This window comes from Cottoperca gobio, chromosome 7, assembly GCF_900634415.1.
Source record: "Cottoperca gobio chromosome 7, fCotGob3.1, whole genome shotgun sequence".
Taxonomy (NCBI): Eukaryota; Metazoa; Chordata; class Actinopteri; order Perciformes; family Bovichtidae; genus Cottoperca; species Cottoperca gobio.
The window spans coordinates 17,506,863-17,520,890 of NC_041361.1; the positions used below are offsets into that span (position 1 = coordinate 17,506,863).

Sequence of the window (14,028 nt, forward strand, 5' to 3'; positions counted from 1 at the left end):
TCAATTAAACACTGTCTCTATTTCACCAGTGCTTTTAAATCAATAAAAACTTCCCAGAAAATCACAGACCTCTAAAATAAAGCATCAGAGAAAGCATGTTCATAAAACTTAAAAGTTTCAAGTGGGTCGATGTCCAATATTAAATAATCATAACACATTTTTTTAAATGGCATCAGACAACATTTAGGTCTAATTGGCTTGAGGGTGTATATTCATTTCTTATGACTGCCCAAGTCTGATGTAGCATGCTCATCACTTTTTTAAATAATGACTTATAGCTGGTGGGTTGCTGGTTTCAGTGATTACTACACACTGGCTTCTACTTCTTGTTGTAGCAGAATAACGTTTACTCCAAGATTATTTCAAGGTTGACCAAGATTGTGGCAATACTGTATATTTCTGTAAAGTTATATTTCCTTTCCCGGACTTTGTGTGTTCAATAACCGCACACCACATTGTGGATTATCCCTCACATGAAGGCATGTGGCAACTTTTTGCAATGTAATATGCTTCTGTTATAATACATTATGCAGTAGTCTACATTATAATAAATCATACACAGGGGCTTCACAGGAAGTGTTACCCAGTCTTATTTTAGTCTTCACAAGAAAACTTTGTGCTTTTGTTTTGTCTCTGATACTGTTGCTGTGTCCCTATTTGGGAAATAATTGGCCTGTGGAATTGTAGTTCTCAAGCAAAGCCTCTTTCAAAACAAGGACAATGTGAAATAAAAGGATAAAATATTTATATATAGCCATTTGAGGACCACAAAAGGCATTTATTGTCCTGACACTCCCTCAGCTTGGGGCCCTACATAGTCCCTCCACGCCGTGCACCAGAGCTTCAGACCCAGCAGCTCAGTGCTAGAACTTGCAGGACTTAGTTTGATGATACGTGCGGGTATAAATGGCCACCCGCTGTCAGATGCTGACTTTCTTTAAGACCACAAAGTAGAGGTCCAGATATTTGCTGCCCCGCTGAATGCAGCAGAAAGTTACTGTATTGACGTGACTCAAATCAAAGGGACAATTTATTTACGGTGAGTGCAAACCAGAGAAGCAATGAATAAAGACCACATTGGAAATTGGTATTTTCTTACTACACAGACCACTGTTGACCTGGAAAACACTCACACACACCAAATACACACACTGCAGCTCCCAGGAGCGGACGCTCTCTTTATATCCTTAAATGCATACATTAAGATGGAGATGTACAGGATTTTTTTAGTACAAAGAAATTAAAATAAATCATAGACAGAGACACATTAACAGGAACACCTGTACAATATAATGCATTCTATTGTAATGTGCAACAAACTGAAGGTCATTTTTTTTAGACTTTTGGCTGTTGTACTCATCTTCCAGACTTATTACGTTGTGGTATTTGGATTTATGTTGAAATATCTTACAGTGTTCGTGTTATTGTCTCCACCTCTTGCAGAAGAATGCCTCTTGTGCTCCTGGGATTAGACCCACAAAACATAAAATACATTAATTGAATATATATGTATATATATATACATATATATATGTATATATATATTTATATTTATATACAAAACACACACATCATTTCAAATATATCTAACATCTGAAATCAGCAAATAGCACATCCAGCTGGCCAAAACATTTCATATCAAAATATAGTCAATTTAGACAAGGATTCTGAATACATTTAATCACGCATGAATTAATTTTAATTACAGAATTCAACTTATGTGACAGCTCTGTCCCCAGTTTTAATAATATTTTCCCCTCCATTATAAATATCTCTATGTACTAAAGAAAACACACAAAATAAAATAAAAAAGGCAAACCCAGGATTCATCCGTCAACATTCAAATGAGATCCAACATCTGTAAAATCACACATTATTCTCTTGCCAGATGGTGAGCTCTGGACTGGGCGTGTCCCGAAAATATACATATAAGTACAAGAGTATGAATAATGCATTGGATATGACTTATTTCACAGTGTATTTCTAGGTGTGCATGCACACTCTCTCTCACACACACACACACACACACACACACACACACACACACACACACACACACACACGCACGCACGCACGCACACACACACACACACACACACACACACACATACACACACACCCACACACACACTCAAAAGTTTAGACCATTAAAATAAGCCAGGGGTCCACATCTGCTAAATGATCCCGTTGGTGTGTGTCTAAGATGTGTGAGTTTCATTGACAAAAACTACTCTTCTAGTCTATGTTGACACCACATAAAAAAACATAAGTTATAAGCTAAAGTCGTCTAAATTGTCCACATTTGGCTCGAATGACCGTCAGTAATTGAGTAAAGATAGTCAACTCATCTCTGTCGTCTCTTCTGGGACATTCCAATAGACTTTCATGCTTTTTCCACAATGTTCCGTCCTGTGTGTGTATGCGGTGTAAAGGTTCACGCAGCCAAATGAGAGAAAGAATCCAGAGCACAATACAGCCCGGCTCAATAATTAGTAAAGTCATGACTCTTCAGCAGCGAGCTGTCATTGAGGAAACTTGGCTGGAATATAACACTGGACGGCTTCATAGCGGGAATAGTGAAGAAGATGAAGGGGCCGACTTCTGAAAGACCTTCTGACAAGTTTAAATCACGGCAGAAAGGTACGAAAAACTTTCAAGGAGCCATCCCTGCAGATCTCACGTTGGATAACAAGGGCAAAAAAAAAAAAGGTAATGTACTTCAATGATTATTCCACTGCCCTGTTGATAAAGTTCCTCACAGGGGTTTTGTTCTATGATGTGTCCACAAATTTGTCTGCGGTAAAGATTCAATGCCGATGGTGTACTCTGCAGATCACTTGAGACTTTTTAGAGTTCTCAGAAATGTCTGCAGTTTTTTTTTTTTTTTTTTACTGGTAGGTCAAACCTGTTGTAAAGTTTGAGAGTCTCATTGGTGAATGGACACAATGTTCTGGTGTAGAGATTGGCCTCAGTTCATTTTGCAGCATGGATGCCAATGAACCTGCAGAGGAATGGAGACAAAAAAAAAAGGAATGAGATCAAAATTGTTTTATGAGCCTCTTTCAGACACACAACTTGTTATTTCTTTTGTAACTCTGAATTGAAAACCACCACATTGCTGTAACATGAAGGCCACTGCAACACAAAACAAGGTTAACTATGCACAGAGATCAAATGCACGATAGAAATCTAATACATTTATTAAATCATTTTATCAGCATTTCTTATACACAAAGAAAATAAACTCTATAATAAATGCTTTTCATGTGTTGTTTGGTAGACATGATTGCCTACTTATACACCTCTTTTGTTTTTGAAATCAAAAACAATTCAGTTAATAAACAACAAAACAATGAATGAGCCAATTTAAACTGTTGAGGATATTTTTTTTTTTTACCCTCACGGTGCAGGACAAGAAAAAAACAACATCAACGCAGTAATAATGAGAACAACCCCCCCTCCACCCCCCTTTTATTTTCATCTGAGCCAGCTCCAGCTAAACTCTGTACAGACACCATATGAGCCAATTAAGAATGAGATGAGAGCTCCAAATTAACACCTTGTCATTCTCTGCCTGTGCACTGTTGTAGATTATAAACAAGCAGAACTTTATCTAATAAACGAGGGAATTAATGATAAATACTATGAGGGGCTTCACTGTGAGCCATTATCACTCACGATGGTCATAAATTCAGGCTTCAGCCACAAAACTGTTTTTTAAATCCATCCGTGATGAGAACAAAAGACTATGTTCTTCCTTGATATGACTTCTTAACGCACCGCTGTTTGTTGGAGTGCCACTTTAAGTTGAGGTGCCAAAAATGGAGCTAGCATTGCGGTCCTTTCCATAAGGGTCTGAATAAACATTTCCCTGACAGACACATGTCTGATTGACAAACAGTCATTACTTTAACAGATATATTTGTACATATTCCATGAGTTAAGGGGCTTTATTTGAGCTTTATCCAAGCAAATGTTGTGAATGATTCTGCAAAGGGATCGGTCCATACGTGTACGTACTAAAGTATTCCTTTCCATGTGGAATTCATTTCACCTCCAATGAAATTCTGTAGCTAATGACTTAATTTAGCCAATCCACTGATCAAGAAACCCATTTGAATGATAATATAACTTTTCCATGAATATGTTATATGGATAAATCCATAAATGTTAATACATAAATGATTCACGGTGACAGTGGACAAATGTGACACCCAGGACTGCCCATATAAATCATTCAGACACTTAAATATGAGTTGGCAAATCCACACAGAATTGCACAAATTCCCAGGGTTGGCAAATAAATATTTATGATGCCCCCAATTCCCCCTTTCTCCCTGTCCTTGGTAATTGTGCGTGATTCATTTTGTTTTCTCGGTGGAAGAGGGAAAATCAATCTTAGAATATTGGCTAGGAGACATAAAGCATGCAGATTCCAAATGCCTGTGGTTCTGCAGAATATAAACGCTTCACAGATACTCAGTCAATGTTCTTGGGAGGGAAATTTAGTTTAATCTTTAGATTTCCTTGTTTTTGAAAGAAAAGAATGTTTGTGGAAGTTGCCGGCAGAGTCGGTCTTGCTCCGAGTTTTGCTGCCTAGTTTTAGTATCAACTTCTGCAGCCAAATCTAAAGAATCTGTTACCATGGCGTATAGAAAGGGATTTTCTTAAATGCTTTTTAAAATGCCTTTTCTTTTGGTTATTTCTTTGGTCAAGAACATCCTCCAATTAATATCAGTTTTTTACCTTTGTCGTAAAAGAAAGCCCGGACACTTGAAGTCGCCTCTCCATTTGATGTTCTCTTTTATTTCCGACCCTTATGCATTTCAAAACTTCTCTTTTTTCTTTGCATCATCAAAGTGACTGCCTCCTGAGAAATGGAGATTGTCATTGTTTCTCCTGGATGATCTTTATTTAAGCTCAGTGGTGAGAGCAGTACTGAAAAATACACGCTGAATAAACACAAATGGCCGATTCATTCCAGGTCTGAGCGGTCTCTTGGAATTAAGGCATGGCTTCTGAGAGCTATTATTTCTACGTTCTAAATGATGCAACAATCAAAATGTGTTATACACTCATTATGCAAATTAGAATAAAATACATCATAAAAAAACTCACATACTTGCTGTGTTCTCTGCACCCTACGACGGCTCCTTGGGCAAAGGCTGGAAAAGAGAAGAAGAAGGTCAGCATCGGAGGAACAGAGGGCCAGCCTTCACTAACATTTTATTCAACTTTTTCTCAGCATATTGGCCTTGGACGCAGAGCAGCATATGTCCATTTAAAAGCACAGATGGCATGTCTTCCAATTATATCTAAAGTGAGATGATTGAAGTTGAAGGTTATTTTGTTCTCTTCCCAGTTTTTATGACCTCTGAGGACGCCGCTCCTCTCCTCAACCTGAAAACACGAGCGAGTAATGGCCACCTCATCATCCACGTTAACGACTGAGAGACCATTTCTTTCTTCCATCAACGGCATCATACAGATAGAACATTTGTATCACATTAGCTGTAGGGCAGAGTGATAAACAGTGTTCCACTTTGTTTCTCAGTGAACAATAACTTCATGCCTCCTACATTCATCTGTACGAGAACACATGAGAACGCGTTGTTTTACCCTTGACCGGAGGAAGAAAACAGCTCCTTTGCCTTCTTAATATTGGTGAATGAGCCACTTTTGTGCAGATAATGACTCGGCTAATCATAATCAGGAAGCTAATGGCCTGTTTAGCCAATCAGAGGAGCCAAGGCGAGACGGCTGTCTGGGCAGTGCATTGGCATTCCCAGCAGCCACTGCTCTCCTCCCGGCTGTGCCAGGCTATGTGCAGCAGCGAGCTGGACTTGGTATTCTGCTGCCCGCCCGGCCTGTCGTCCTGCGATCTGTCGCTCTGTCTGGCTGACCGGCCCCTCCACTGCTGGAGAAATTCAGTCCTCTGAAGAGACGCTGATCCATCACACCTCTCCAGCAGCATGTCATTTATATGCTAAGTACTTCCACTGCATCTTTAAATCAAAACAAGAAAATAAATGAGCACGGGGGCGAGCGCTTGGAAGGGATAAAAGCTTATAAGGGCACAATAGAATCTGCCGAGCAAACCCTTAGCTTTTTGATTACATTCAGTTTTGAGGAGAGGAAATGTCGGAGAGAAGAAACTGTAGGAACCCAGAGACCTTGTTATCCCTTCAAATGTACAAGGGGATAAAAAGAGAAATAGATATTGATACACCCGCCCCGAAGGTTCCTTCAAAGAAAATAGCATGTTGTTTGATTTCTCTCCAAAAACCATCATGAATGTACCTGAGCTGCTCCCACAATAAGACCCCCTCCTCTCCCCTCGACTCCCTGTCTCAGTCGGACTCTTTGCTATCGATTGGAGGGCTTCTTGAAGTCGCAATAGAGTGCTGAGGCGGCAGAAGCGGTCTGCACTATTAACTGCTCCTACTAATTAAAAGGGTAACAAGGTGAGTTGGGCCCCACGGGACGAACCGTGCGGGAGAAGGAGCCGACTGTTTGCCTGCCATGCACACCGGTAAACAGTGCTCACCGCCTATGGTGTTTACAAGACAGGAAACCAAGGACATCGAATACATATTCATCTCCCGCTGGCACGAGGGATGAGGGAGATTCACAGCTAAGGAAAGAGAGAGAGAGAGAGAAAGCGGGGAGCACACCAATAAGCGTTTCGCTAATTGCTTACATTTGGACCTCGTCTGTGAGTTCGGGGCGCCTTCGTTTCATCGCCACTTGTAAACATTGAGCACTATAAATGATAAAGTTTGCACGGTTCAAATGAGGTGCGCAGCTTGGATCTTTGAGAGAGCGCCAGCGGAGATTGGCAAAGAATATTAAGGGATTCAATTAACTTCCTTCCTTATCATCAACACAGCATATTTTAGGATCAAAGTATTTCTAAGATACAGTATGCCTCAAATTACACAAATGAAATCCTCAGCCAAGGTAGCATTACAGACATCCTGGTAGCCGGGAGGGACAGCCACTGCGGGTACAGCAGACAGCATGTTTACTCGGTGCTCAGGGGGAAACAAAGAAGAGACTGCATATTTGGTGTCATTTTAAGCCGCAAAATTCTCACCAGCAGCCCACCCAACCATAATGGAGACAGGCGCGGTGCCATCACTGCAGTAACTAAACATCTTTCCCCCCAGGTCGCTCCTAACAACTGGACTCCCTGCACTGGGTTTTGTTGGTTTCATCAACGGGAGACTCATCGAAATCTCAGTCATTACCAGCCACTGTTGTTATTAGGCTAACAAGCACAGCTCGAGCCTGCTGAAGACCCTGAGGGGTGTGCTTCATGCCCGGAGTATGAGTCTGATGTACAAAAGCATCAGTGCATCACACCCAAAACTATTTCAGAGGAACAAAAACAACTTTAGTTACAAAGCAATGGAAGGAGACAGCTACAGAAAAGCTCTACTGCATCTGTTGCCCAACATGCCGATCCTTTACTGAAGTCAAAGTACAAACATAACAATGTAGCAATAGTTGATTGCAACAAAAAAGTAATGATTAAAAAAATATACCCTGCAGTTTCATATATATATACAGTATATAGAAAGTGATTGAAGTGGTTATTTCAAATATTTAGACACTGCTGTGTGGTGTGATACATATTTTTATAAGTTAATCATATTTTTTTGTTCATACTTTAAGTAACAGACAACTATTGCTCTGAAATAAAGATTTTGGAGTTAAGCCTGTGAAATCTGATGTAGGGTATGTATACAGTGGCATAAAAAATATTTTTGACTTTATACCACTGGAAACAGGTGATGTTTTTAGGGTGACAACTACATCTTAAAATGGGACACAAACTGTGTCTTGCTGCATCAAAGGTCGCATCACTAAACAATGAAAAGGGATGTTGTTCAGCATGCTTGAATGAGTCCAGTGCGTTGACAGGCTTTCTGCATTATACGTGGTACAAAAACCCTGTGTTGAAATGTGGCCTATGGCTCTCACTATTTCACACCAGGCGAAGCTCTGGAGACAAGCACTGTGCAGGGGGAAACTCACATGGCACTTCAAAGCCTGGCAATGACAGAACTTCAAATAGGGGAGCAGGGTAAAGTGTGCTGAAAGTGACAGCAGAAGGGACCACGTTCACTGGGTTTCAGACAAAGAGAAGAAGGGGGGGGGGGGGGGCAAGCTGAAAAAATTACTATTTTAATAGATGACGGCAATACAAGAGGAAACAAAAACAAAACAACAACATGTTGCTTATGTATGCCCTGCGAATGAACACCAGTGGAAACACCGTAAATGTAATCATAGGGCTTCGTGCATTATGTTTCATAACGCAACACCTATGATATACAAATGACAATATGGGAATGGGGTTGTCTTTCTTTTCTGAACATCTCTATCAATCCAATCTATTTCAATACATTTTCTGCATCAGTCCACAAGCTATCTGCTGAAGACTGATGATCACGCCACAGCATCCGACAAACAGATGAGTCGAAACCAAACGAGAGCATCTTTCTTTTTCCGCATGATAAATTGAAGACCTGTAAATTAAACTGAAATAAAGAGTACATTTGCTTATCGAGCGTAACCTCTGTGTACTCCGGGGGCTCGCATTTTGTTCGAACGTCAGTCATTTTTTAAATGTACATCCAAAGGCGAAGCTACAATATGTTATCCCCGAGGACCCAGAGAGAGGCTGTCACATACAATATGACAGGAGTACCATCTGTGAGTGGAAGCCTGGAGGTGAGCCAGTAAAACATAAACGCTGGACTTGTGCTCTTTTGTCTGATGTATGTATCAAAGAATGCATGGTGGTGCAGTCTAGTCGTTGGATTCAGAATGAATTAAGAATCTCAGTTAATTGCAGATTTGCAAAAGAACTTCTGAAATAGATTCTATTGTAAGAATTTACGTGCAGAATTAAATAACAATATAAATAAAATAAAATAACACATCTCTAATTTCCAGTTTGGATTTCCTCGCTTATATTTTCTTATTATTCTTCTTATTTTAATGAGGGTCATGTATGTGTCAGAGCCTTACTATTCAAGAAACAACCTTCTTTATGTCTCTCATTATGCATTTTATTTAGTTTGCTAAAGAGACAGAACAGGAATTCAAGCATGTAGCCTTAGTAAAACGTCTAAGGAATATTCTTCAGTTTTACAGATACAGTGTGTTTTCCTGATGCTTACTCTCTGTGACTGACTTGGATCTGAAATAGGCTTAACTGTAAATTACACACACAGACACACAGACACACACACACACACGCATCGAAAGCATCAATGGGTTAATCCAGTCTCGATAAAAGTGAAATGACCATCTATCTCTATGATGAGGTAGATGACATGCTGTGGGAGATTTTTGGCAGTGCGGCCGAGACTTTAAACCTTATTGCTTTCTGTGTATTCTTACTTGGACAGCACATCCTTTTTCCATCCTTTACACTAATGATACAAAGCCAACCAGAAATCTGTCATCTCCACTGTCCAACTAATCTATTCATTTCAAGGATTCGCACACAAACAGTTGCGTTGCTGACAGAGCCTGCGAGTGTGTTGCGTTTGCCTTTGAGTCGCGAGCTCATTAGAAGTCTGTCTCTGGTCAGATGGGTTGCCAGCACGGCAGTGACCATGGTGACACATGACTTGGCTGCCTGCTTGTTTGTTGTAGACATTGAAGCCTTTATAACTGAGGTGCTGGCAAGTGTTACATAACAGCACTGCGGAGCTTTCTCACCTCTTTCACAAGAGGTGATAATAATTTCATAACTCCTTCATAACTGCACAGGAACATTTGTGTTGATGTGCTGCCATACATCTATTCAAACACCTTTTCCCTTTTCTCTATGTCTCATAAAAAGGTACACCTTTCATATCTTTTTTCATTTTTTACAACTCAAGATTTTGTGTCATATGGCATCCTTTCAAAGGGCCTGCAGAGCTCACTGGTTATGATGTCTTCATGTTTACAGCAGCACTGGCAGGACTACACACACACACACACACACACACACACACCACTAGCTACTCGCTCTGGCTGATGCTGGAACAAAGAGCACATAGCTGGAGGAGAGCCAAAGAAAGAAAAAAAGAAAATGCTAAAGAAACACATGATGCAAGCCTCTCTGACCTACTGGGTCCGATGTGTGTATACGTCTGTGCGGTTTATTTTGCAACTCTCCGTCATTTCACAAAAACGCACAACTGTTCTGTTTTCTCTCCGGGCCACACACTAGCTGAGCAGTGGCATTTGTTGTGTGGGTGTAGGGAGATTTCTCTTCCCTGCTACAACTGTCGAGTATTGTCCGAGGGACGGAGTCCACATGAAACCGCAGTCTGTAAATAATGAAATCAGGGTTTCAAGTGCTCACATTTCATACTGAAGTAACATTTGAAACCCAGACAATAATATTTGGGAGAAGAGTCTGGTTTTTGTAGAAGCATTTATATGCATAGTTTCAATTTGAGCCCACTACTTGATTAGCAAAGGCTGATAATAGAGCTGAGAAGTGCTCTCGACAGAGCTCTCACCAAGCGGGGAGCAAGAGATGCAATCTCACATTCCTCTTGCTCGCCTCAAAGTAGAGAAAACATTTTACTGTCCTGAATTCAGTCTGTCTGTCAATTTTCCACCTGACGGCCATTTCCACCCACCATACATTCACACTTGCACACCCAACACCCAACTGTGCGCTTGTGTAACCTAAAAATTCACATCCACACCCCCTCCTGTCAAGTGTATGAAACCAACCTCATAACACCCCGCCCCTCCCGAATTGCGCTTTCCACCTCGGAGAATATCATATGTAGACCTTTCAGCAGCTCACTAGTGAAGACAAATTGCCAGCTTGTTTCGGGGGGCCTCCAGAGAGTGATTCATATTAATGGCTGGCTGGCATCGGAGAGCGGGCTTCATATGCAAACTCCATTAGCAGGTTAGGCTGGAGTGTGTGACCTGGCAGTGCCACCATGAGCTGCACACACAGGAGGGCGGGCTGCTGAGAGGAGGCGGAGGGCGCCGTGTTTAGAAAGAGAAGCAGGTGCAGGGGAATGTGACTACAGTATATATGTGTGTTTGTGTGTGTGTGTGTCTGTGTGTGTGTCTGTGTCTGTCTGTGTTTGTGTTGTGCAGTTAGACTGGTATATCTACTGGTTCGTGTTTTTATTAATACATTTATTATAATATTAGCAGTTTCAGGCGAGAGACAGATATTTTGCTTTCAGAGTAGTGGAAAGAAAACATCCAAAATACACATTTAGGGGTTTATTTTACTATCAATGTCTGTAGATTTCTTCTAAATTCCCCAAAAGTTAGCATTAGATAATGCTTTTCAGTAAAATGCAATACAAAAAACAATTGTGTTAATGTAAGTAATCAACCAGGGAAGTTACATGGTTGTATCTATTAAAAATCCCTGTTCACCTGTAGTGTCTTGAAAAGTGTACGGACTTTTACAATACATATCTTTAATGGCTCAATATTAGTTTTTGCTCAGACTCTGGGCCAGAGATCTCCACTTCAGCAGTTCTGACATACACCACACTTTCCAGTTTAATTCTTATCTATATTGTGAAGGTTTTTACTGAGAGGTGTGTTCATATATCATTCATAGCCTGACTTATAGAACATTTTATTCCTAAAAACATGGGGAAAATGGATTTCCTTTTTAATGGTTGTTGACAGTATTTTCTAAATTTATGGAGTGATATAAAGAGATATCCAAAATTCCCTGTGAAACAAACATTTTGAACCTGGCTTTATACCTTGTTCTGTTCTGGAAATGTTTTCATTTGTGTATTTAAACACAACATTTCAGAAAACTTTCATGGTGATATCTCTTAGTATTTAACCTGAACTGATGACAAGTTTGTATTATACTTTTGTATTATTAGTACCTTTCATGGTTTTCAAGGAATTAATCAATAGATTGATAGCCAGAGTGCTTTGAAGTTTGGATTTATTTTTTACGACAGGGCCTTCCTGACCACAATGAGCTATTACCACTAACTCCATGTTCATATTCATGCTTTCCTTGTACCAGCAGCCTGCGAAAGTTACACATAGTGCTAATGGCCAGCGGGTGGAGCAGCGGGCAGTTAAAGGTTAAAAGTCATAAATATTGGTCCACTACATATGCAATAAGCAGCTAATATTGATCAAGATAAGAAAAGTGAAGCACTTCTAGCAACAAGTATTGGACAAACTGAACAACAATTTATTTTGAGTCCAACTTACTTACAGCAAGTTGGACTCAAAATAAATAGTTTGTTATGAACGGGGTTATTTATCCCATTGGGAGCATGACTGTGCTTCATCAAAATCATGGAAATCTGCCTATTTGATTGCAAGATTCCTGGTGTGCAAAGTTTGTGTGTTTGGCCTGAGGGTGGCTCATAGTGTGTCAGAAATGCAAAGACTTCCTCCTCTGAGGAGAAGAAATGCGCTCCGTAAATCTCATAGCAACTCGCCTTTTATACTTCTACATTTTGAACTGACATACAAATAATCATCCTAAAAAGGTTTGTGAATATTCACAGCAAATGTCATGGAAACTCAGATATTAGTTTGAAAGATGTAGAGAAGTGTTAGTCGAAGAGACATTTTAGAGGGAAGATTTGTGGTTTATTGAAATTAGGAGTTATCCCCTGGGGGCCATTGGTGTCACATGTTACAAGGTAATCTGTCCAATAATGTTGTCCCAAGATGTCCTTCTCTGGACTAAAGTGATGGGCAGATAGATATCTCTATTCCCAGGGCTCCACCACTATCAGGGCACAATTATCCACTTTTTTAGACAACATGGCTGCTCAATTAAGAAATGCTGTTTTAAAATGTACAAGCAAATCTTGTCATCTCCCTTCCAATCTTACATGAAATATAAATATGTTCTTTATCAAAGTTTTAACTGCTGCTGCTGTCATCTTCCCAGCTAAACTTTCAAACATACATCATTTTTAATGATTTAATAATACAAATTTTGTCGATCTGCATTAGCTTGTGAAAATAAGGTGTGAACATGAGTAGGCGACCTCTCATTCTTTCAATGTGTCACATTCATTTATTCAACGTTTCACGTCCTCTGCTGCATATCTCATTGTCAGGTTGTAGCTGCAGGTTGTGAGCATTAATAAGGCTGCCACTCAAAACTGAAGACAACATACAGATCTAATTTAATAGTTATTTTTACCTTTAGCTACCTTACAATATTCTCACCCCGTGTTACCATGAACTCTTGAAGAAAACATTGTGTTTTCCTCACGCCTTCACGGTGAACGAAGAATCAAAAAGAAGCAAAGTGAAGTGAAGGAAGGGGAGGCCGCGTTCAACAACAGCAACAAACGATCATTGTGTCGGTGAAATATTCCTTTAAATAGATTTGATGAGCGATAATTCAACACTGGATTTAGATTTGATTAAAAGCTATCGAACGTATGTTTAATTGACATTAGCAGGGTTTCATTTTTTTATTAGATGCATGATCTGCCACCATCAGGTACATTTGTCACTTTATTTCACCGGCAAACTCCACCTACGTCAAGCCTACGCACCGCAGCGTGAATAATGAGTGCAACCATTATCAGCTTTCAGAAACCCACATTGTCACGCTGAGTGCTCCTATGTAATGTGATTATGAACATGTGAAGACAAATTCTCTCAAAATTAAAACTCCCTCTCTACGCTCACACGCAGATGTGGACAGACAGAGCTTGCCCAGTGGCCAACAGGCAGCCTGGCCCTCTATCCCGCTCCTTTCCTTCTCGCCACGCTCCAGCCTCATCAATCCTCTTTATAGATTTCTCATTTTCATTTATCTTCCAGTATGTGCTTTCCTCCCATTTAAGGTCTTACAACAAATACCTTTGGATCCCTCTTCTCTTCAGCTGCCAAATCCTCCCTATCCCTGCCCCCTCAACAAAAAGAAAAAGAAAACACCAGCATCCCTTGTGATTACCATCTGCAATTAAACTACTCTCAGAAACAACTAATTAAGAATACGCAGGGGAACAAAGTAATCTGCATTTGTTT

At 40.2% G+C, this 14,028-nt stretch overlaps 1 protein-coding gene across 2 annotated transcripts in view; it reads right to left on the reverse strand.

The window, feature by feature from the left end:
• Positions 1 to 1,158: 1,158 nt before the first annotated feature.
• tafa5l (TAFA chemokine like family member 5, like) overlaps positions 1,159 to 14,028 on the reverse strand; it is a 41,668-nt gene continuing 28,798 nt past the window's right edge. Inside the window, exons 4-5 of one of the 2 annotated variants that reach the window (XM_029436659.1) lie at positions 5,119 to 5,165; positions 1,159 to 3,001 (exon numbers count right to left, since the gene is read on the reverse strand). In XM_029436659.1, the coding sequence (XP_029292519.1) occupies positions 5,142 to 5,165 (24 nt within the window). In that variant the 3' untranslated portion in view covers positions 1,159 to 3,001; positions 5,119 to 5,141. The remainder of the gene's footprint in view (positions 3,002 to 5,118; positions 5,166 to 14,028) is intronic. The other variant, XM_029436658.1, reaches the window with a different exon arrangement.